Raw genomic sequence first — 19,329 nt, forward strand, 5'->3', positions numbered from 1 at the left:
GTAACGGGATATTGTTTACATTAGCTTTGATACCTACCGGGTAATTCCATCATGCATAACAATGTTACTTTCTGTCATCACCTGGCAATATCAGGACAAACTAATGCCAGGTGCTAAGCTTTCTCTCATAGACTTGTTTTTGTTTTTGGCGAGTTTCTTTGCTGTTGTGCTACTGGCACCACTTAGGGTATTGGAAAGCAACAAAAGGCACAAATTGCAGACATCACGAACATATATTTATTCCAATAATTTCATTCTTTTCAGCCACCATCCTTACACTGATACATACTGAGATTGTAGATGTTTTAATCCCTCTTGATCACGAAGATCACCATTATCTTATTACGTAGATAACGATGACTACAAAAGACAATTAATTTTTCATAATGCTGTGCATATTAATGATAATGATTAATACTTGTACAGACTTAATTTGACTCTCTTACTTTTGATGTTGAAAGCATGACCAATATATAGTTTAACCTACAAAAATAGATCTGGTAGATCTGGTAAGCTTAAAATAAAAATATAAAGTTTTATACAAGATGAAATGGAGTGAAATAAAGTATACAATAAAATCGAATATTTCAGTTAATAAAAAAACCTAAATGTTTTATGTGAAAACTATAATAACTTTATTTAACATAGTATTTGTGTCAGGATAAAATCTTGGAAATATTTGAAAACAAAGTAATTCTGAAATTGCTAGTAATACTAACCATGCATTCTAGAGTATTAGCATTGACGAAAACACCTGCATATGGTTGCATATACAAGACAGATTATAATTTATAGACAGCAATAATGATATTTACTTTAGCTCTATGAAATTGGTTCTCTAATGTTCGAGTTCCTTTGTGCTCAAGAAGCATATAGGAAAACTGAAGACTCATAAATGTTACATATACTTAGGCCAAATGATTAGCTTTATAGTAAAAATGTTTATAGCTTTTGATACACAAGTAAGTTGACTATCTTCAAAAGGACTGTCTTCAAGAGGACAAGGTACTTTCAAATGGGACCTCAGCAGGGGAAGGAATATTAATAATTTACCAATGATTTTCAAGGACTTCAGCAATATGAAAATAATTCATGCATTTCATTCCAGAGTCCTATATATTTCCAGGCGAAGGGAATAATGCAGTTTCTTTTCACAAGCTTGATGGTAACTCACTTTGAATACTGACTGGACACTATCTAGATTTATAAGGGTCATGTGCATATGCTGATTTGAATTCTGTGTTATATGGGTAAAACACATGGTATAATGGCCAAATTGGGCATATAAACCTAAAAGCAACCAGCAGTCAAACTACTTTTTTTTCTGCAGGTTAATAAAACTTTATGTATGGCTGGATTTAAACTACACATCCATTGCAAGTAATTAATTGTGACCTTTATATTTTTAAGTCGGTTTGTATCCCTATAATCCTTTCAAAATTTGTATTTTTGTTATGAGAATTTGATTTGGAAAGCAGTATGACTATGACTACATAAAGAACATTTTTCCGCAAACTTTCCAGCTCCCAGGCTGTTATTTCACAGGCATATTTTACTGTAGTCTAAGGTTTATAGATATTTTACTTGGTACTACCTTTAGTTTCAATGACATGGTTGTATTGCTTAAACTGGGATGATATTCGTTTTTCTTTCTCTATTTTTAGGAGATCTTACTGCTCCAGAAATCCTAGTGAGAAATGAAAGAAAGCAGCTTGCCATTGAGGAGACATCTAAATTGATAGAACAGGATACTGTTAAGTGCTCCGTATCTGATTCACGTATCACATATAGAGTTACACCCTGCATGATTGTAATCATGATTCCTAATCCTCTGCTAGTCATAGACCAATAAGGCATACGGAGAATCTGTTATCTATTGTTCGTGCATTATCATAAGCTTTTAATCACTACTCTTAAATTTCCACAGACAAGGCCTAGTTGATGACCAGTCAGATATTCAAAATGGCAGCAAAAGTTATCCTCTGACAAATTTTGTTATTGCTACTCCTGACGAACGGATGGTCATATCAGTATAGGATTTAGAATAAAATACTTTTTATGATGTCTAGCTGGTTCTTGGTCAAAATGATATCCATTAAGGCTACTCTGGCAGCCGTCATGACGATTTCCTACTGTTACTCCTCATAAATGTAAAGTCATATCTATATGGAATTAATACCAGAAAACGTTACGATCTCTAGTTTGTCCTGCAGGAAAATGATGCTGATCTTTTTTCAAATGCGTGTTACCATGCCACTTATCCAAAACAGATGGCAATGTGGACATGGGGTTTGCACACAATATTATCCCTTAGTCCTCATTGAATATGATGCTGATCTGACATCCAGTATGGTCACCATTGCAGTTATCATGATAATCATGTTATCAGTACTCCTAATAAACAGAAAGTGTTATCGTGATAGAGTTGTCACAAGACGACTTATTGTGATTTCTAGTTGGTCCTAAATAAAACTTGTGCAGACCTGACAGCCACTATGATCATCATGGCAGCAATATTCAAAATGTCGTTACTTCTCCTTAGCAGAAAGTCATATCAACCTGTTTTTTTTTTAGAAGAATACTTTTTATGTCTAGTTGGTCTTAAATGAAAATTGTGTAGATCTCAGATACAGCATTACTACTGTGGAAGCCATTTTAAAGATACTCTTACCCAGTAGACTACTTCACATGATGCCTGGTTGGTCTCAGATGAAATTTATGCTACTGTGACATCCAATATGGCTACCATGGTGGCCATCTAGAAAATACTCTTATGGATACTCCTGCTTTGAGCGCCATATCAACCTTACCAAAAGGCTTCAAATGGTATTTCGTTGGTCTGAAATGAAGACGGTGCTAATCTGACATCCAATATAGCCACCACATCAGTCAATTTGAAAATCTAGTCGATGAAGAAGATCAGAGATGGTTTCAACATTCCGCAGTAAAAAAATATAAGAAATTGTCTTATCTTGGATTCCTGGAAATTCTTCTCAGACAATAGACAATCAATCCTTTTGAGGGACTCTTGTTTATAAATAAGAGGGAATCACACAATCACGTGTTATAGAACAGACCCTGGTAAACTGTTATTCTTTTTGCCTCCCTTATGCCTTATTACACTGAAATGTTCAATGTATCAAGAACAAGGGATCCCTTTTAGCTGCATAGATAGTTCTGCAGACATATGCTAAACTAAAATTTAGACAAGAGGATCAAATAGCTTGCATAGTCAAGTTTGTTTACTCTATTAACTGTGTGATTGACTGGCTCATAAATAAATCAGCTGTTTTATTAATGTATTCCTTTCATTGACTGTGACTTATATACTACGTTAGTAATTTTTTTCGGGGTGGGTGAGTGCAGGTTGTGGTTGTTTGGTTTTGGAATTGGCAAAAATCGTATTGAGCCAGTCCAGTCAAAAATGATTACTGGACATTGCATTGCCATGTAATACCAATCCAACCCATGTCAGTAGAAGAAAAGATTATTGGTTATATTATCTTCATGTAATATCGATCTGTACAGGTTTTTTAGTATACCGATCCAGCTTAATCCAGTAGATGTAACGCTTAATGGTTTTTGCATTGGCATGTCATATCGATCTGTACAAACTTATTGGTATACCGATCCAGCCTTTGTCAGTAGGTGTAATTTTTGCAGTGTAGTCAAGACAATTATTCTTGCATACATATTTGTTTTATCATTTAAAAATGGCACTGTATTTATACAAGTGTAATTTCTACTTTTTTAAGTGCCTAAAACATTTTCATGACAAAAAGGCATTATACTACGAACCATCGGTATAACATGATGTCTCGGGTCCACAGAGTGCCATTGTGCCATGCGTGTATATGGAAAAAATAAATTATTCTTCAGTTTATGATTGAATGCTAAAAGTAATGATGTATATGGAATGCAAAGTACCATTACATTAAGACATTAAGAAGAAGCAAATTTAAATTAACTTGCTTAAATGTTCTGTGAAAGCCATTAGATAAGGTACTAGTATGAGCAAATAATATCCAATCTATTCTAGTATAAGTATTGCAAATGAACAAGTTAACACGTTTCTTTTGGGGTTTTCCCCCATTAAGACATAAAATGTTTGCAAGTTGCTTCAACGCTTTTTACAATATCACGAATAAATACCTGGGCCAAAGAAAATGATGTGGTTACAGTAAATCGACCTACCTAATGTCCTTGTATCACCTAAGCATACAAATTAATATATGTATTACCCATGCCTAGCTTTCACACCTGATTCAGTACGTTTACATTTAAAATTGTGACATATCCTAACATGCACTGGTTAAAACATAACAAAATAAAAAAACAATGAGTACAGACCTTCCAACCCTTTTTCTCTTCAGAACCTTAACAGAAGTACACTTATTTCGGTATGAGCTCAGTTTTAAAAAATAAAAAGAACTTTTGGACTCCACTTGCTAGATCTGAAATCTCTATGCTATCACAGTAAATGCATATGCACAAAAGATACCTGCAACATTTTGTTTATCTCTGTTCAGCAGTTTAACAGTGCCTACTACAAGGTGGTCAAATATTCAAAAATGGCAGCAAGAGGATCAGCTGGCAGAAACCTAAATATTTTATAAAAGATACAAGCAAAAATTCCTAGCAGAATATGCATTACTTAACATTGAACACTTTAATGCCTCATGGAACTTTTCCTGAATTTCAACCAGGATAATTTGTTGTGCATTTGTCATGAAAAGGCAGTGAATCTGGTTTGTAGTGCTCATATTGCTAAGCTTTTGCTGTCATTTGCTTCCCAGCTCTCTCAACTTCTGGTCAAGGTCCACGTGAGAATTTATGGAAATTAAACTAATCTCCAGGTGTCTGATGAATATTGTCGTCAGATTTCGCAATTGTACCCCACTTTATTTACCAGAAATAATTATTCAGAATTGTTTAATCCCTTCATACCTTATAAATTTTCAACGATATTTTTACCCATTCACGAAGGCATTTGCAGTCTGGATAATTTTGGTTCTCAGTGTTGATTGCGTATGTTAATGCAATGCTGTTGAGGGGAGACACCCTAATCTACTCAAGATATAATGTGAATTGGATTCTTTCGCAGGTAAAAAAGCCAAAATATATAATTAAAAAACATCATTCATACACATATATGCTATAATGTTTACAATCTACAAGGTACCTACCTCCACAACAGCTAAAATTACAATACAACAGAGATGAATATATTCACTAAATTACATGAAACATAGAAATGTTTCGTTAGTAGAGCTTAGAGTTTCTAAATCCTTTTCTAATTGTGTATTAAATATTCAACACTAAAGCAGTCTAAATAAAACTGGCATTGCTCTATAATTTAAACGAAATATAATATTTCAATAGTATTTAAACATCAATGGTTTGATTACGTCATACATTAAAATAATGTAGACATCATCATCATTGTTGTCATTATTATTAGTAACATTAGTAGTAGTAGTGGTATAGAATAATTGACATTTGGTAGACTATGGTTGACACCATGTCAGCCCAAAATATAACACTGATGTAACATTCTATGAATTTGGCAGAGATCACTGGTCGCTGATGTCACGGTTAGGTTTATATAATTAAATTAAAATTAGATGGCTTTGAGGTTATCTTTGACGTTTACATCATCTGATTTTGATTTCAAATCAATCAATCATACAAACCATCAAACGTAGTTTTCAAAAGCAAGTAGACAAAGTATAATCGTGTTTTACTGGTAGTGAATTCGCTTCAATGTTTGAAACGCTTAAAAACGCTCAGTGTCTGCTTTAGATTTACTCGAAATTGAAAAGGTGATGGAATATTTTTGTCATATTAGATGTATCTGGGAACTGTTCAATCAAAATGGCTCTAAGAAAAATAGTTTCTTTTCTTTTTCAGTCTCAAAAACGACATGCCATTGACGATAATTACGACCTTCAAACTCCAAAGAAACAAAAGGTTTGTAACAATTTCGAAAAAGTTCCTTAAAATTGTTAGAAAATTTAAAGAAGAGTGGAAAATGTAATTTCTAGGCGTTAATGTTGTGAAATATGGAAATAGAGTGATGATATGCGATTGTAAAAAATAATGAATATTGACATTTCAGTTTTGACTCTTTAGATTTCATTTTGACTCTAGGTGCCAATGGTCAAATGATTCATCAGTCTTAAAATATACTGAAACAGCTCAACAACTGAATAAATGCATATAAAAAGGCTTATTATTAAATTGTTTTACTCTCATTTATGATCTCAAGTTATAAAACGAAATCAAAACATACCACAACTGCCCAATATTACCGGACATATCCGGTTTCACCTGAAGCCATCCATTCAGTCATGTCCACAGTTTAAATCTGTGGTGGGAGGGGTGAAAATTATGTGATCAATGTTGATACACGTTACAGAAACTTCCAATCATAAGGGGGACCTCCCATAGCTGCTACAAAAAGTGCCACTATTCGTGAATCATACATTTATGCAGATAAAACAAATTAATGGCGTACTTTTTTCGAAACTCCCCATTCCTCTCCGTTAGGGATTTTATGACTATGCTGATTCAGTGTCAGCTTGACAAGTATCAAAGTCTGGTTTACAGTCTGTGACATATAATTCTACCTTATAGATCTAAGAAAATTGGTAAAGATTTATAGAGCCTATTTTTGAATAACAACTGTATTTCAGGGATTTTATGCAATTAGCTCTGTGAGAAATTTGACATTGTCCAATTATTCAGCTTTCAAACAATAGCCATGATAGCAGAAAATGATGTTGATTGGCGATAGCTGAAATGTTTTTAGCCATTGGACTAGCAAATCATCAAAACTATTATCGTATCCGACAAAACATTCCTTAGCCTCTGGCTATCGAACTGCCATTAATTTCGAAAACCAATAAAATATCTGTATAATTTCATTTGAAAAAAATACTGAATAACAATTCAAACTCACCCGACCGTTGTATAATCCCCAAAAATGTTGCTGTCACCGATTTAGTTCTGTTTATATTCTTCATATTATCTAATTGGCACTGCTAGTGACTTAAAACAAATTATACTGAAAGGAGTCTCCTTTGTCCAATCACAAGAGTCCTGACTGTTTATTCAAAGCGTTCAATCGGCTACTGAACAAGCTGCCCAATCTTTGTGTGCGGGAAAAGGAGGCTCAGCTGCTGATTTCGTGCGCATATATTAACAAATCACTCGCGTCTTCTTCCACTAGCATCTGATCGTTGATTACATATTTTGGTTTGCACGTCAAAATGGCAACAATTGATGATGGAAAGCAAATTGAATAAGCCTGCCCTCAAGGACGAAAACGTTTTGAATGACAAAATGTCACAGTCTTCTATGTTGCAAGAGTTATGTTTATGCCATTTGCATTCTTCACTCAATACAAGCAAGTAATTAAATGAATGGAAATTATATTCACGCCGGTATCGGCTACACCGCTCGTCATAGAAAGTTAGGGATAGAAATATTATTCATGCCAAAAGTATGGATTTAGAGGTTTTTAGATAAAAATTGACAAGAACTAAACAGAGCTGCAGGAATTTTACTTTCCTTATATCCTGTTAAAACTTTGGACTAGTAGTAACGAATAAAGGTTGAGTACGACGTTAAGATTAATTATTTGGCTGGGACCTCTACAAGTAAATTCATTATTGATAATTATATGAGACTAACAAATGAGGTATCGGAAATGTACAATATAGACCACCAAATATCACAAATTCACTATTATGAAAATTATGTTTCCAGTGCACTGTATAATTATGTTTTATTTGGTGAGTGGCCCAGAGCCCAGAGTACGGTTCCTCGTGACTAAATGCATGGTTGTCTGTTTTTTGAAGTCATCAACACATTAATGTGCAAATCGTTTGCGTCAACTGGGAGAAAGAATGATTGTTTTGTAGGTAACAAGCTGAAATGCATTTCTAAAGGATTTATAAAATATCTAGCCTACCGAATTTATCGATTGGCTACTCATAAACTATCAAAAGCAATATATGAATTTTGAAGCTACAAAATTACAAGCATTGTTACTTCATTACGCACTTCTCTTTTTGACATGATCCTGAAGGCTACTTATTTAGAGCACTTAGTTCCATTTTTGGTGTTTGAGTATTTTTCTTTTGAAGATTCTAATTTCATGATTTTCCAGGCAGTGCTTGGAACATCAAATATTGATTTGACAAATGAAAGTAAAACTGTTTTGTTCAAGTATTTTGTTATTGTTCAAGAGCTGGACAAAAAATATTACCCAAACTAGTCCAAGTATCTGATTTAACATCTGCCTGAACATTTCTAGTTTTCGTATGGGCAACGTCAAATTTGTCCTGTTGCTCTTCGAGCTGCTTTTGTGCCAGGATGGAATGCTGGAACTTGCTGACTATGGATCGCGAGATTGCCAAAACATCTTTGACAGCTCGTTGCGACAAAATGCCATGACCGATAACGAGCTGCAGCGTGTGTGCAAAACAGCTGACGCTGTCGATTTCAGCCAGACGCCTTGCTTTATCCATATTTGCACCTCCGTCACACACAAGAACATGGATATGAGTTTTGGGAAGGATGTATTCCTCGCATAATTTGTTCAGTTTGCTCGCCAAATATTCTCCAGTGTGTGATTCATTGAGAGATTGCCGCTAAAATCACCTGTTTCCGCTGAAAGTCTTCTGTTAGCCAGGGTGCCATAAGACTCAACAAGGCTACACTGATGGACAGGTCTGACCACGCTTCAGAGGTCAAACTAAGGTCAGATTGGGTAGAAACTAAATCACGCACCTTGATTTGTATCGCCTTATGCATGTCAGGTATCAAAAATGTGTAAAAGTACTTCCGACTTGGAAATTTATTGCGTGGTTCTGCCTTGGCCATCAGATGTCGAAATCCAATGTCTTCAACAATGAAAAATGGTTGCACATCTACTGCCATGAACTCTGCAATAGCTTTGTGCCAACTAATAGCAAATTCAACAGCTTGGCTCGGCCCCCGGACTCTACTTCCAGTTCAGCATGGTGTCAATAGTCTGAGTACAAGGAATTACTGAAGCTGCCGAGGTGAACTGGACAGCATTCTTTTCTTTTTTATCTCCCAGAAACAGGTCATGTTCGACGATGTGCTTACAGTGCAAATGCTGGAAAAGATTTGATGTCATATAGTTTTTAGAATCCTTTCCACCTCTGGAAATGCATGCTTTGCAAAGCGTGCAATTTGCTTTGGACTCGTCGACTGCAGTTACTTTGAAGTAATTCCAGACTAAACTTGAATGTTTCCAGACACGATGAATAGATTTGGTAGTATATTTAATAGTGTACAATCGCTAGTCAATATTAATGATCCAATCGATTCGCACTCTCGAAAGATTGTTTAAAATCAAGTAAGTTACTACTAAGTTGTCGTCGTGGCTGGATGGATGCACGCACCACGTTGCGAGTTGCGCACTGAAGCAGCTAAGCAGCTGGGTATCCAGGGGTAACTTCGCTGGCGCTGGCATGCCAATATCAATGCTGCATAATATTTGTATGTCAGCGTTCAGCTGCTTCAGCATGTGACCGCTATTCGTTGATTAGCAAATTGCAGGACTGGCTAAAGAACAGATTAACTATAGAGAGTCATAGTTTCGCAGTAGTTGGAAATTTTGCTAGCTATCTAATCTGCCTAGCTGTCTGCTAATGTGTATGCTGGAAGTTCAACAGCCACACGGCCTCATTGGCTGGTTGGCTGCTGTGATTGGGATAAGTGCATGAATGATATTGATAATTTGTTGTGTGCAGACAATCAGCAGTAGTTTACAGCAAGTGTGTTAAAAAGTATTTACTTTTAAAAATATAATGTTTTTCGATTAACCCCCAAATCAAATATTTATTCCTTAATTTCCACTTAATTCTGATTTAAAATCCAAGCCATGGTCAAGATGAATGTTATGATTGAATTTATATTTTGGAAATTTGTTTACATCGGCACTGATTATTTCTGCCAGTACCGATTATACCAATTGTTCTTTTAATCGGCACGATTATGAGCATGGCCGATTAATCGGTACAGCTTTAATTATTTAATTTCGACTTTAATTTAATTATTTTACAAATATAATGAAGAGGTTTACATAATGAATTTGCATGTACTTTTAATGAATATAATGGTATATCAATGTCATCAACATTTACAATAAATGTCTTAATCATGCATCAAAGTTCTATAATTCGTGACATTTCAAGAATTTGTGCAATATTTTAATGGTTCATAAAGTTCATAAATATGTTCAAGAAACTTCAACTGTGATGCACCAAAAGTCTTGAAGTGTTCTTTAAGTTGGGAACTTTCGTTAATATTAGTTCATGAACTAAAACGATGAACTGATCATGAACATTTGAAGAACAGTTCAGTTCATGCACATTCATGAACAGTTTATGAGTGTTCATGAAAGTCATGAATTTGTTACCACAGGTTCTTCGTCTACTTATTATTATTATTATTATTATTATTGTTGTTCCCATCGTCATATTCTTCTCTCATAAACATATATGAATAAATTAAATTATAGTTGATAATAAAAATTTTAAAACTGCATACTGGACCACCTTTCGCTGGTATGTGAAGTTGGTGGTTACAACATTTTATATTCTTTATATTGCATGCTTCAAGCTGTTTAGTCTGAATACATCTGAGTTAAACTAGAAAGTTAACTGATAAAGAGAATCTTAGTAAGGAAACATTTGGTTCTTCTTGTATTATATATTGTTTTATAATCAAATATCGTCGTCGTCATCATCATCATCATCATCATCATGTCTTTTGACCTAGTCTGGTCGTCGAGGCGCTTTGCTGCTGAACATCTGACCAGTTCCCTCCACTTGTCTCGATCATTTGCCAATGCCAGTGTCTCCGCAAAACTTTTCCTGGTCCATTCTGTGATGTTTTCAATCCACTTTTTTCTCTGTCTACCTCTCTTTCTGCCACCCTAGACACTACCCTGCAGGACTGTTGTGGATATAATGTTGGCTCTAGTGACATGGCCATACCATTTCAGCTTTCTGCTTTTGACGGTGGTGAGTAGGTCTTCATATTGGCCAACGTTGCGCCTGATGGTGTTACGCACTTCTTCATTTGTGAGTGGTCCATGTAAGAGATGCCAAGGATGGTTCTATAACATCGCATTTCGAGTGCCTGGATTCTTCGTTGTAATTCTGCTGTCAGGGTCCAGGCCTCACATGAGTGCAGAAAGACTGAAATGACTAGTATTAATATTGTACATGCAGTGCCAATTCGATTGCAGTTGCCTATCATCATCATTGTATTATTATTATTATTATTATTATTATTACTATTATTATTATTATTATTATTATTATTACTACTACTACTCCTGCTACTGCTATTATTATAATTATTATTATTATTATTATTATTATTATTATTATTATTATTATTATTATTATTAGCAGTAGTAGTACTGGTGATATTGTTAATAAGGTATCAATATGCAGTTAATCGTTTGTGAGAATAATATTAATACTGCCAGCATTCACCAGTGACGCTTCTCTGATGTCTTTTAAAGTTATAGTTTAAGTTGTTTTGGTGTGAGGGTTGGGTCCTTTTATTACAAGAAAACGTACTTAAACAATTAAGAGGTTTACTACTACTACTACTACTACTACTAATAATAATAATAATAATTTCAACATAAGAAAACTAAATTGGCATCATCATTTCTATCACCGTCATCGTTTGTGTTGCTGATAAAAGATCAAGATTGCGGCAAACAAACAAGAGCAGTTAAATCAATCTGAAATTTAAGATAAATCGATTGATGATCTCGATGATCCAGTTAATTAAATGTTAGAACTAAATTCCAATATATTCTGTTAAATACAGTTACTCGCTTTCTTTCTGAAGAAACCAAAATAAAGAGCGATAATCTTCCCAGAACAGTATATGGTCACTGACATTTATACGTAGTTACCGTTATGCACATGTAACACCTAGTGATAATGATTTTTATTCACAACCTATAGCAAATATGGCCCATTAACCACTGATTCTAATTCAGGATTAGAAAATATTTGTTATTCCAAACTTTCCCAGACTCCCAATCAAGAATACATTGCCCTCATGGATAAGTATTTTGACGGCGAACCGATGGATGTATATGATGGTCCTTCTGAGTCATAGGGAAGACTTAATGAGTTGCTATATAGCTCATTACTTTCCCAGTTTCTATCAAGGTGCAGCAGTTAGAAGAGAAAACAAATGCAGTGCAAGATACAAATATGTGTAAGATTGCTGTAGCTTTCATCTGTTTTATTAATGTCAGCAACCTGCTGTTATTCATTACATGTTCATTGGCCGTGTGTCCTGCTATGTTAGTAAGGCTCTGGCAACAGCTCACAAGTCACCAACATAGTTGAAACCTCTGGCTTGAGAATGGTTATGCACATGCTAGGAAGTGACTTTATTGTATGACAAAGCGACCAAAACCAGACACAAAAAAAACAACACCCATTGCTTTTCTTACAATTACAGAATTATAACAAATTTATACGCAAATTAGACAATTTAACTTAATCTTCAATCTTTAAGCATGCGAAAATTAAAAAGATTTTGTCATTTATAGTCCAGCTTTTTTTGTAGTTCTCCACAAATGCATGTGCTCTAAGTGAATTATATGAGTGAATCTGAAAGAGTTGACGCTGACTCCATATAATTGAGCATTGTTCTTACGTACTTTACATTTTACCATAGTTTGCGAAATATTTCTTCTGTTTAATCATCTAGGTAGATAAAGAGCAGTCAAGTGTGGAGACAGAAATCCATCCATCTGTACAGAACATGGCAGATTCTGAAGAAGACGAAGAAGGAGGTAATGGTATTACAGCTGTAGGATTCCATATATTTAGAAACAATAAGAGTTATTACTAAATTGATAATTGTAGAGGTTTGCCTATTGCAGGTACATTTACATGACATACTGATGTAAAGAAAACAGTAAAAACGACAAATTGGGAAAATTAAAGTGGGAATACAAATATGATACAACATTTAGACATTCATCATCTCAGAATGCTACACATTTGGTATCCTAATGGATATTTCCAAGTACGTACTGTAATATATACTTCCATCTTTGATGTCTATGCATAAAAAAGACCCTTGAAAAAAAGATAGATACGTAAGGTTGAGTTTAGACTGAATCGAATGCATCCAAAGCTTTATTTCCATTATTTCAGAATATTAATGTGCGTGCTAAATCTGATACACACTCTTCCAGACCTTTGAGTATCTAGCACATTATGAATACCACCATGTTCAAATGTAAATCTATTTACCCATGGTGAATGCCAGTTTTTAAAAGCAAACTTGTGTAATAATGAGATGAAATTTACAAAGTTTAGCAAGCCATATGATATGCAAGTTTTGACCTGAGAAAAACTAAATCAGGTACCTTCATCTCTATATTAGTAGCAGGAAAATGCATTTGTCAGAATCAGGACAGGGAAAGATTACTGAACTTAAAATATTTTAAAGCATTATTCACAGGCTTGACTTAAATGTGTTGAATAATCATGACTTCAGAACCATCAGTTATATATAACATTTTGGTTTATAAGAGATTAATAAGGTCAGAATGTTAAGCAGGTTTAACTGCAAAGGTTAAACCTCAAGCAGTTATATGTATGAAAAAGACATATTTTGTGAAAAACATTTTTTAGTAAAGTCTCTGCATAACCATAACTGGGAGAGGGAAAAGCGACCAACATGGACCAAGGGAGTTGGCTCTAATAGTATGTAAATACTAATTATGGGTACCTTGTCTATGACAGCATCAGTGTTACTACTACAGTAACTACAGGGTCTCGCTATTAAACCTCTCCCATTGCTTTTTACTGCATATTCCAGCATCTCTACACCACCATCAGCACCATCACCCTGTGCTCATTGCAGAGAGATAGCAAAACCTCTGAAATGATGATTCTTCTTACTATATATATATATATATATATATATATATATATATATATATATATATATATATATATATATATATATATATTTGTACGAAAATATTTACAGCGTCTTTGTAATTTAATTTTTTTTATAAATCTGACAGTTGATACAAGATAAGGGTAACAGGGACGGCACATTTGCAGATGGTTACCCCAAGAAAAACGTACATACAAAGTTTTGTGAAGTTCTATTCAGCAGTTTAAGAAGAGATTTGGTAATGGGCAGAGGTCACCATAATTTATCTCACCTCAGATGACTAGTCAAGAGACTATCTTGCATTTTCATTGGTTAAGTCACGAGAAGACCCGATATGAGACCGTACAAAGTCAGTAGGAAAAATATCAAGTCAGTGTGATATGACAACATTCTTTCAAGATGTTGTTCAACGTTTCATGGCTATGTTTCAAAAGAAATATTGTTCATATTCGTGATGCCATTTTGGCAGTTTGCATCTAATGCCATCTGCGTCATGCAGTTAAGCAAGGGTGCAGATATTTGTAGCACTGATATGAGATGTCATCCCCTGAACATGTAAACTGGAGAGAGTCCAGTTTCATCAATTCTGGAGTTACACTATTCTAGCTGAAGCAAGGAAATGTCCTTGAATTTCTTCTAAAGGTATTTCACTGTTTGGACCATGCGTTCCACATATATATTTACCTTTTGGTGATGCATAATTACTATAGATTTCTGGAATCTCCAAACATTGTTGAAATTTGATGACTCAGAGCATCTAAACCGCTGACTCACATCGTTGATTATTTCATCTAGGACTCCATATCTAGTGAACGGGCTTTTCATCAGGTTGACTACATTGCTAGTGGAAAGGTTGTCACACCTTGCAGATGCCGGCTACTCAGAGTGTGCCACAAGAATGTGCTTACTTTTCCACATTGGGACAGGGGGGTGAAATCTTTAAGGTCAAGGTCACAGTTCAAAATAATTCTTTTCCATCACACTTTCCCTTCAGCTCAGTTACTTGCAAGTCATTTCAATTTAAAGAATGACACATTGCATACTTGTACATTGTCACTAGAATGTATAATTAATGCCACATTGGCACTGCTGTTTTCAAGGTCCAGTTCACAGCTCAATAATTTCTTTCCCGTTATACTATTTTTCTGCTCTCTAACTTGGAGAGCTGTTTGAGATCAAGGGATGCTACCTCCCTTACATATATTATCATTAGGATGTGTGTTCTTTATCATGCTCAGTGACTGAGGTTATTGTATTCAAGGTCAATGTCACAGTATTTGATGTTGAACCTTTCCATTATAATTAAACTTTTCATTCTGTACTTTTAGAACCATTTGAGATGAACCAAACTGTGTTCCTTATATTCAGGGTTAAGGTCACATGTCAATACGTTAGGTTTCAGTCACATTTGCCTTTCTGCTTTCTAATTTAAGATCACTATATAAAGCTAACTATACTTCCACATTTCCACTTGGAGGTATGTTGTATTGCTTGTTCGAGGTCCTCAAGATCTAAATCACAGTTCAATATATTAAGCTTACGCAAGTCTTTATCATTTTTCTGCACCTTTCTACTAATGCCATTTAATTCATGGCAATGAAATAATGTGGTTACTGTTCATGTCTGCCCAGTAACTTTACATATCTTACATCGAAGTGAGATTTCATTTTTGCAAAGAATTGTGACCACAATGGTTGGCGGGCGACATACATTGACTGAATTTGCTCGTTGTTTTTATCCTAATTTCTTTTTCACATTGCTACACTATATAAAATTGGTCTTGGAAATTCCTCGTTTATATCAGAGTGTGGAGAAGAGCACTTTCTCTCTTTCTCTCTCTCTCTCTCTCTCGCACACACACACACACACACACACACACACATGAGGTTCCCATCAGATATAATGGTTTTACTAGATTAAGATTTATTATGTTTGAATGGTGTTAAATTATTTTAGGAAACAAATTAAGGCTTTATCTAATATCATTGTTCCATGTTTCTGAAGAATATATATTTCCCCAAAAATCATGAGATACATTTTAAAATTTTTAGCTTCTTTCTTAGTTGAATAATTCCCTCATTTGCCTTTAATTAGTATTGTTTATGACAATTAATGCAAAATTCAAGAATTATATTCAGTAGACTTGGTACAAAATATTTTTGAATCATTAATTATATTAACGAAACTGCCCGAATCTCTTTCATTAACATGTTGTGATTGTTTCTGAATGGCTTTTAGTTTCACTAATATACGAACCATGATTATGAATTTTGTGATAGTTTTAATCAAATTTGCCACTCTGATGTTAATGATGCAATAGCACTGACATAATGTCATACAGATATACCGTTTACAAATTAATGAAAGACCTTTGTTGTGCAGTAAGCTCATCAGATAATTTCCATCCTCTTTTTCACCTTGCTTTTGCCTACTTCAGTATATACAGATATACCATATATACTTGTGTATTTCTGTGTACGCCAGTAATGGCATGATGTTAAAGATGTTGAGCATTTGCAAAGTGGCTATCATGCTGAATGCGTTTGCTGAATTAAATATCCAAACCAGGCAGAATCACATGCCATGTTGTACCATTGGGAAAGATATTATATTATCAATATTGAACAAACAAAACCCAAACAAAAAAATGCCACTATGCAAACCACGCTAAGGCAAAATTACCCCAACCAAACCAAAAATATTAATGCGAGTCTCCAGTGCACATCAATCATTATATCAGAGTTCAGATGCACCTCTCAGACATATAACATAAAACAAAATTAAAAAATTGCAAATTAAGACATCAGTACAACAGCACTAAATAAAAGAGGCTTTGCTTAAGCCAACCAAAATACTTTGTAAATAGGCATCAATGAACAGTACCGTCAGTATATCAAGAAATGCGATTATCAGATTAATATCTCTATTTCTACTAAAATTGAAATACAAATATAGTACATATTGTTCTGTGAAAGAGGTGTCTGAATCGAACATTTGTAACATCCAGCTATTATAGTAAAACCCATGAACAGTGCTGCAAAAGCAAATAATTGAGGACTGTAACGATTATCTGGAGAACTTTTGATGGTTAGAGTATTATCAACAACAGGTTACAAGATTTTGTAACTGGTTAACCAAAACAGACACAAACACCTCCGTCGCTAAGTAACACCAAGCGTAATTATTATTTATTAAGCCGAACAATGAGTAAACAACTTGAGAATTTGAAAATGCTCGAAATCCTAGCCTTTACTTCGAAAACAAGCTTTAAACATGAATTGAAACAAACTACTTTAACACATCTGCCCAATACGCAGCCCAGTGCTATACATGTACCATAAAATGATATTTTAAGATATGATGCAAAATAACAGTAACATCATCTTTACCTATGGTAAGACATCTCGCATAAATATGATCAGACTTTAAAAGTTTCATGTACGTCAGAAGCGCATACTTCGTAATATTTGTTTTGCTTTGCAATTTGGATTTTAATTTTTTACTGTGGATTGCTATACCACACCAGCACCATATATTAGCCTAAATGGATATGCAGCGGCTCCAATGGATATTATACACGCTGTTGTTAATGCAATGGGTTCTAAAGTCATCATGGTGAGTATCCTTCTATAGTAATGGTAGGTGTGTTCAAAAACGTAAACGTTCTTATGGTAATGCTTGTGGAGTTCGATGAGCTCATATTTGATTCGTGATCAAGCTGTTTACTGATGTAATTAAATTCAATGCTCAGTTTCATTAAATCCTAAAGCTCTCATTCCAAATTTTTTCAGTAAAACATTTCTTGTGTTTACGCTAAGTGTACGTGATTTAACCCTTTCCACGTCATCAGGCGATACAGGTACAGCTAAATCATAATCATATTTATAGGGTTTGTAATAGACGGCAGCGATAAGCCACCACTCAGATTTATCTTGTCCCACTTGATATACCTTTCTCTGACTTTGTATTGGTTATTAAGGTAGAGAAATAACGCTGTATACTTGCTATGTTTAATTTGCGATTTCTGATTTTCTCTTGCAACTCCGGTTCTGCTGTTGGAGGATCAACAACATTTCTTGTGGGGACATCAGTGTCTTTTAACTGATGAATGAGATCATAAAACAAGTAACTGAAGTACACGTGGTTTGAGATTAAACCCTTCCAGATAATTAAACTCCCTGACAAATACCTAAATAAAACAATGCCTCCATCACCTTATATTGGTCAATATCGTCAACAGACTGATCCTCTTCCAGAGTATCACCCGTATTGGTCTTTTTATTAGGAGGTGACATGATTTTCATGATCATGTCAATATCCTCATAAAATAACCCGGTTTCCTCAAAAATCTATCGCTTTGCAATTGGTACCTCAACCCGCGACTAAATATTATTTGACCGTTCGTTGATCTCCTGGTTCAACACTGAGGATTCGCAATCGTTACAAAATTAGGATATTTGTCAGTATCGTCTTGAGACTGTCTGTGCCTCATTTCAGCCACCCACACACAATTTTGGCAGCTGGAGAGTAGGCACATCCGATTGGTTTTTCCAAATAAGCATGATCAAGTCTTTGTGTTTGATAATATTAAAACTAATCGTCAAAATATAAATAATATCAGCGAGTACTTTTCGCTCTTGAGAAATAAACGCTATAACGCGTTAAACTTTGCACAATCCTAACATGACAACCCTAAGTACATCAGGGGTTACACCATTTTTTCGTACTCTTTCCGGATTGTAAAATCATGACATTGATACGACAGCGAGAGATTACCATAGGACCGTCACCGCTGCGTAATTTAAATGGGCTTATCACGAAGCAACGCCCACCAAGCATAATTGTATTGCATTCCATAAGGATGCAGGAGAAATATCTGTGATGTACAGACGTGGTGTTGATGGTTTTTATATCCCCAGTGGTTTTACTCATGACCTAGTATTAGTTTGTACCCGTAAACCGCACACCCCACACCCCTATATATTATGTAATTTCATCCATATGAATGTATATACTGATAATGCCTTCGCCCATGTAACTTCACCACAAGAACCAGAGGATGTTACGAAACATTACATCGAGCAGCATCAATAATTCATAAAACATATCATTGATAAAGAGTTCAGCGATCAGGCATTTCAGTACAATTATATCTGACCCCTCCTCAAACCAATAACATCTGTGCTTGAATATATACAATCTGCTTACGATCAACGATGGACATGGCTGTTCACTCTATGATACGCGAACAACAAAGCATCCTGAACGCTATTATACAACATTTAGCCATGGGTAAGAAAAGGGTACTGTAGAATTTCCTAGTGATGATGGTGA

At 34.8% G+C, this 19,329-nt stretch overlaps 1 protein-coding gene across 1 annotated transcript in view; it reads left to right on the forward strand.

The window, feature by feature from the left end:
* LOC149779481 (uncharacterized) overlaps positions 1 to 19,329 on the forward strand; it is a 101,084-nt gene that overhangs the window by 64,851 nt on the left and 16,904 nt on the right. Inside the window, exons 9-11 of the mRNA XM_089940172.1 lie at positions 1,665 to 1,753; positions 5,911 to 5,970; positions 12,790 to 12,874. Coding sequence (XP_089796298.1) covers positions 1,665 to 1,753; positions 5,911 to 5,970; positions 12,790 to 12,874 — 234 coding nt within the window. The remainder of the gene's footprint in view (positions 1 to 1,664; positions 1,754 to 5,910; positions 5,971 to 12,789; positions 12,875 to 19,329) is intronic.

Source organism: Sinohyriopsis cumingii, chromosome 17 (genome assembly GCF_028554795.1).
Source record: "Sinohyriopsis cumingii isolate HCF-2022 chromosome 17, ASM2855479v2, whole genome shotgun sequence".
Taxonomy (NCBI): domain Eukaryota; kingdom Metazoa; phylum Mollusca; class Bivalvia; order Unionida; family Unionidae; genus Sinohyriopsis; species Sinohyriopsis cumingii.